This window comes from Panthera tigris, chromosome A1 (assembly GCF_018350195.1).
Source record: "Panthera tigris isolate Pti1 chromosome A1, P.tigris_Pti1_mat1.1, whole genome shotgun sequence".
Taxonomy (NCBI): domain Eukaryota; kingdom Metazoa; phylum Chordata; class Mammalia; order Carnivora; family Felidae; genus Panthera; species Panthera tigris.
In genome coordinates this window covers 86,582,150-86,585,954 of record NC_056660.1, presented here as the reverse complement: position 1 = coordinate 86,585,954, position 3,805 = coordinate 86,582,150, and the positions used below count along the sequence as shown (strand labels likewise).

General features: G+C 39.4%; 1 protein-coding gene across 1 annotated transcript; it reads left to right on the top strand.

Moving 5' to 3' along the window:
- Nucleotides 1–838: 838 nt before the first annotated feature.
- LOC102954555 (putative olfactory receptor 2W6) lies at nt 839–1,789 on the top strand. Its single transcript, XM_007084989.2, has one exon. It carries the CDS (start codon nt 839–841, stop codon nt 1,787–1,789), a length of 951 nt encoding a protein of 316 aa, XP_007085051.2.
- The last annotated feature ends 2,016 nt before the right edge of the window (nt 1,790–3,805 follow it).

Genomic DNA, 3,805 nt, shown 5'->3' with positions numbered 1-3,805 from the left:
AAAATAAACCTGCACAATGATTCTTATTTCCTTTTAGTTGACCTCTGGGCATAGTGTTATGTTGAGCTGGAATGTGCAAAAGGACATCCCTCATTTTCTGCTCATTTTGTGAATGCACATGGAAGGGAAGAAAATCCTCTCACCTCTGTGCAATCACATCCACTTTTGTTCTTTTGCCTAATGTTACGTTAATCACTGGGTCAAGAGGTAGGACCAAATCATTAACTATTCAGAATCAAGTAAATTCAGGGCTTTCTTATTTCAAGAGTCCCCAGGCTATTACTTTCCTGACTACAGAAGTAATTTAAATATTTTGTACAGAGGTACTGCCTATACTTATACCTGCAGGGCCTACCATATAGTAAGTCATCAATACGTTTTTTGTTTTTCAGTTGAGTTTATAATCATGGAAACATGAGAATTGATTATATTAAGTTAAACTATTGTTCCACAAATTTTAGGGAGTAATTTGTCAGTTAGCAGAAATACACTCAAAGTCAATGGATTCTGAGAAAATTATTTGTTTTTTCCCCCAAATTACTTTGTTGCTCATTATATCAGTAAAAGTTTTTTTAAAGGATCTATCCACTTATTTCACTTAACCAGATTAGAAGATATTGAGGCAATATTGCTTCCATCACTATACAACTTCCATCACTTTATAGACAAGTATTTTTAGCTCCTTACCCTATAATTCCAGGCAATGGTCAGGCAAGTGGACCAGTTAAATAGGTGGAAAAAACCTATTTTCTTGGGACAAAAATGAGGTGCATCATTTTCTGTATGAGTAACACCACACATGTTAACCTCCCTAAACAGGTTTATCAAGCCAAGTGCGATGGAAAGAAATAATGAGAGCTCTGGAAACTTCATTCTGCTTGGGTTCTCTGACCAGCCAAAGCTGGGGATGGTCTTGTTTTTCACTAACATGGTGTTTTACTTTCTGGCTATCGTGGGCAACTCGTCCATCATCTTCCTGTCCCTGGTGGACCCTCGACTGCACACAACTATGTACTTCTTCCTCTGCAACCTGTCCCTCCTGGATCTCTGTTACACCTCTAGCAGCATTCCTCAGATGCTGGTCAACCTCTGGGGCCCACAAAAGACCATCACTTATGTTGGTTGTGTCATACAACTCTTTGCATTCCTGTCTGTGGGTGGCATTGAATGCATTCTTCTTTCTGTCATGGCCTATGACTGCTTTGTGGCTGTTTGCAAGCCTCTTCACTACATGACCATCATGCACCCACAGCTGTGCCTGCGACTGGCAGCCTGTGCCTGGCTCACTGGTATTGCCAATTCCATCCTCATGTCCCCACTGACAGTGTCCCTGGAGTGGTGTGGTCACCATCACATCAACCACTTTGTGTGTGAGATGCCAGCCATCATCCGCATTTCCTGCATGGACACTAGGCATGTTGAAGGCCTGGCTTTCTTCTTGGCCATCCCCATTGTCTTGGTACCCCTCACCATGATACTGGTTTCCTATGGCTATATTGTAGCCACGGTTCTGCGGATCCAGTCTGCAGCTGGGAAGTGCAAGGCCTTCAACACCTGCTCTTCCCACATGATCGTAGTGTCTCTCTTCTACAGCACTATAATCTACATGTACATGCAGCCTGGGAATGTGGCAAGCCAGGACCAGGGCAAGTTCCTAACCCTCTTCTACTGTCTAGTGACCCCCACTCTGAATCCTTTCATCTACACACTGAGAAACAAAGATGTGAAGGGAGCCATGTGGAAGGTTCTTGGGAAAGACCACAGCCTGTCGGATGCAAGAGGGCACTGATGTAGGTGCTTGTTTTCCCTAAAGAATGCTTTGTTCCCAGGAGATAACAATGAATAATGTCATATAAGATGCTGGAGTGAGAATGGAGTAGGGTCTTCTCTCTTTCAGGGATCCCAGAATAAATAACTCCTGTCTTTGCTTGCAAGTAGATGGACAGGGCCCCTATGTCCTTCCAAGTGACAGACTCAGTCACAAAAGATAATATGCTGGTGAAGAGAAAAATGTTACTTGGATCAATGAGGTTTTATAGGGAAATAATGAGTTCTTTGCAGCAAACTTGAGACTCTGATTCCAGAAAATTGTAAAGTCACTATTAAGTCAGATCTAAGGAAAATGAGACCCTAAGCAGAAAAATGTGTGTATGTATGTGTGAGGGAGTGACTAATTTTGAGGTACACTTGTTCCACTCCATATACCCTTTTGTTCTAAGTTTTCTAGACCCTAATAGAGAGTGTAATAGAGAGTGTAAAAGAAGAAGTTTCTTCTTCAGGCTGTTGTCTGCCTCTTCCTGCCCTGTGCAAATAATTTATAACTGCTTCTCTAACAAACAGTGTTTCTTTAAAATTTCAGGTTATATGCCACTTACTTACTGGTTATTAAATCAACTTAACAAGCATTTAAAAGTGAGTGAGAATGGCATGAAATGGAATAGAAAATTTCAGAGAGGATTGAACAAGGTATGGTAAATCAGTTGTGTGAGTGTTTATGTGTTTATGTGTATCAAAGGTTTTCCTTACAGTGAACCATTGCTACAAAAGTTTGAAAGTCACTGACATAAAGAGTCTTTATTGAAACAAGCTCCTAAGCAGGCAGTACATTTGCACTGGGAAAAAATTAGGGATACAGTTCTTTTATTTTCTTTTTTAAAGTTTTTATTTACATTTCCGTTAGTTAACATACAGTGTAATATTAGTTTCAGGTGTACAATATGGTGATTCAACATTTCCATGCAACACTTGGTGCTCCTCACAAGTCCTCTCTTTAATCTCCATCACTCATTCAGCCTATCCCCCCACCCACCTCCTCTCTGGTGACCATCACTTTGTTCTGTATAGTTAAGAGTCTGTTCTTGAGTTAACTCTAAATTCTTAACAATTCATGAACAGAGGTTCATAGAAGGAAAGAGTGGCATGGTAGCATGTGGACAGGAACAGTGTAGAAAGTAACCAGGCCACAGCTGCTTACTATGAGAACACTTGCCAGGTTAAATGATGATAATGATGATGATGATGATGATGATATTAATTATTATGAATATGGAACTATAGTTCATTAACTCGTGGATTTTCACCACGAGTGAAGTAGGAACGATTAAAATTTAAAGGCAAGGCACAGTTTAGCTTACAATATATACATTTTTTCTCAGACTTAAGGTAAAAGGTGAAAATGAGAAAATTTAAGTTGTAAAAATTAATGAAGTTAATAAAATTTCAACTATTCGTAGGAACTAATTAGTCTCTGTAATGGTGAACCCTATGTATCAACTTGACTAGGCCACAGTATCTGGGTATTTTGTCAAACACCAGTCCTCCTGTTGCTGTGAAGGTAGTTTTTAGATAAGATTAACACTTCAGTAGACTTTGAGTAATGGACTTCTCTCCATTATGTGGAGAGCTCTCCAATCAGTCTTACAATAAAATAAGCTGAGATCCCCTTAGGAAGATGGAATTCTGTCTTCAGACCGTGGTTGGTCTTTGGCTGCAACAGGAACTCTTCCTTGGGTCTCCAGCCTGTACTGAAGATTTTGAACTTACGTGCCCACAAAATCACATGAGCCAATTCCTTAAAATCTCTCTTTCTATCTACTTGTCTATCTCTCTACCTGTCTACATCTGTGTATCTGTCACCTCTCATCTATCTATCTATCTATCTATTTATCATCTATCTATCTATCATCTATCTATTATCTATCATCTACCTATTATCTATATCTATCATCTGTGTATCTATGTATCTATCTATCATCTATCTACCTATTACCTATCATCTATCTATGTATCTATGTATCTATTTATG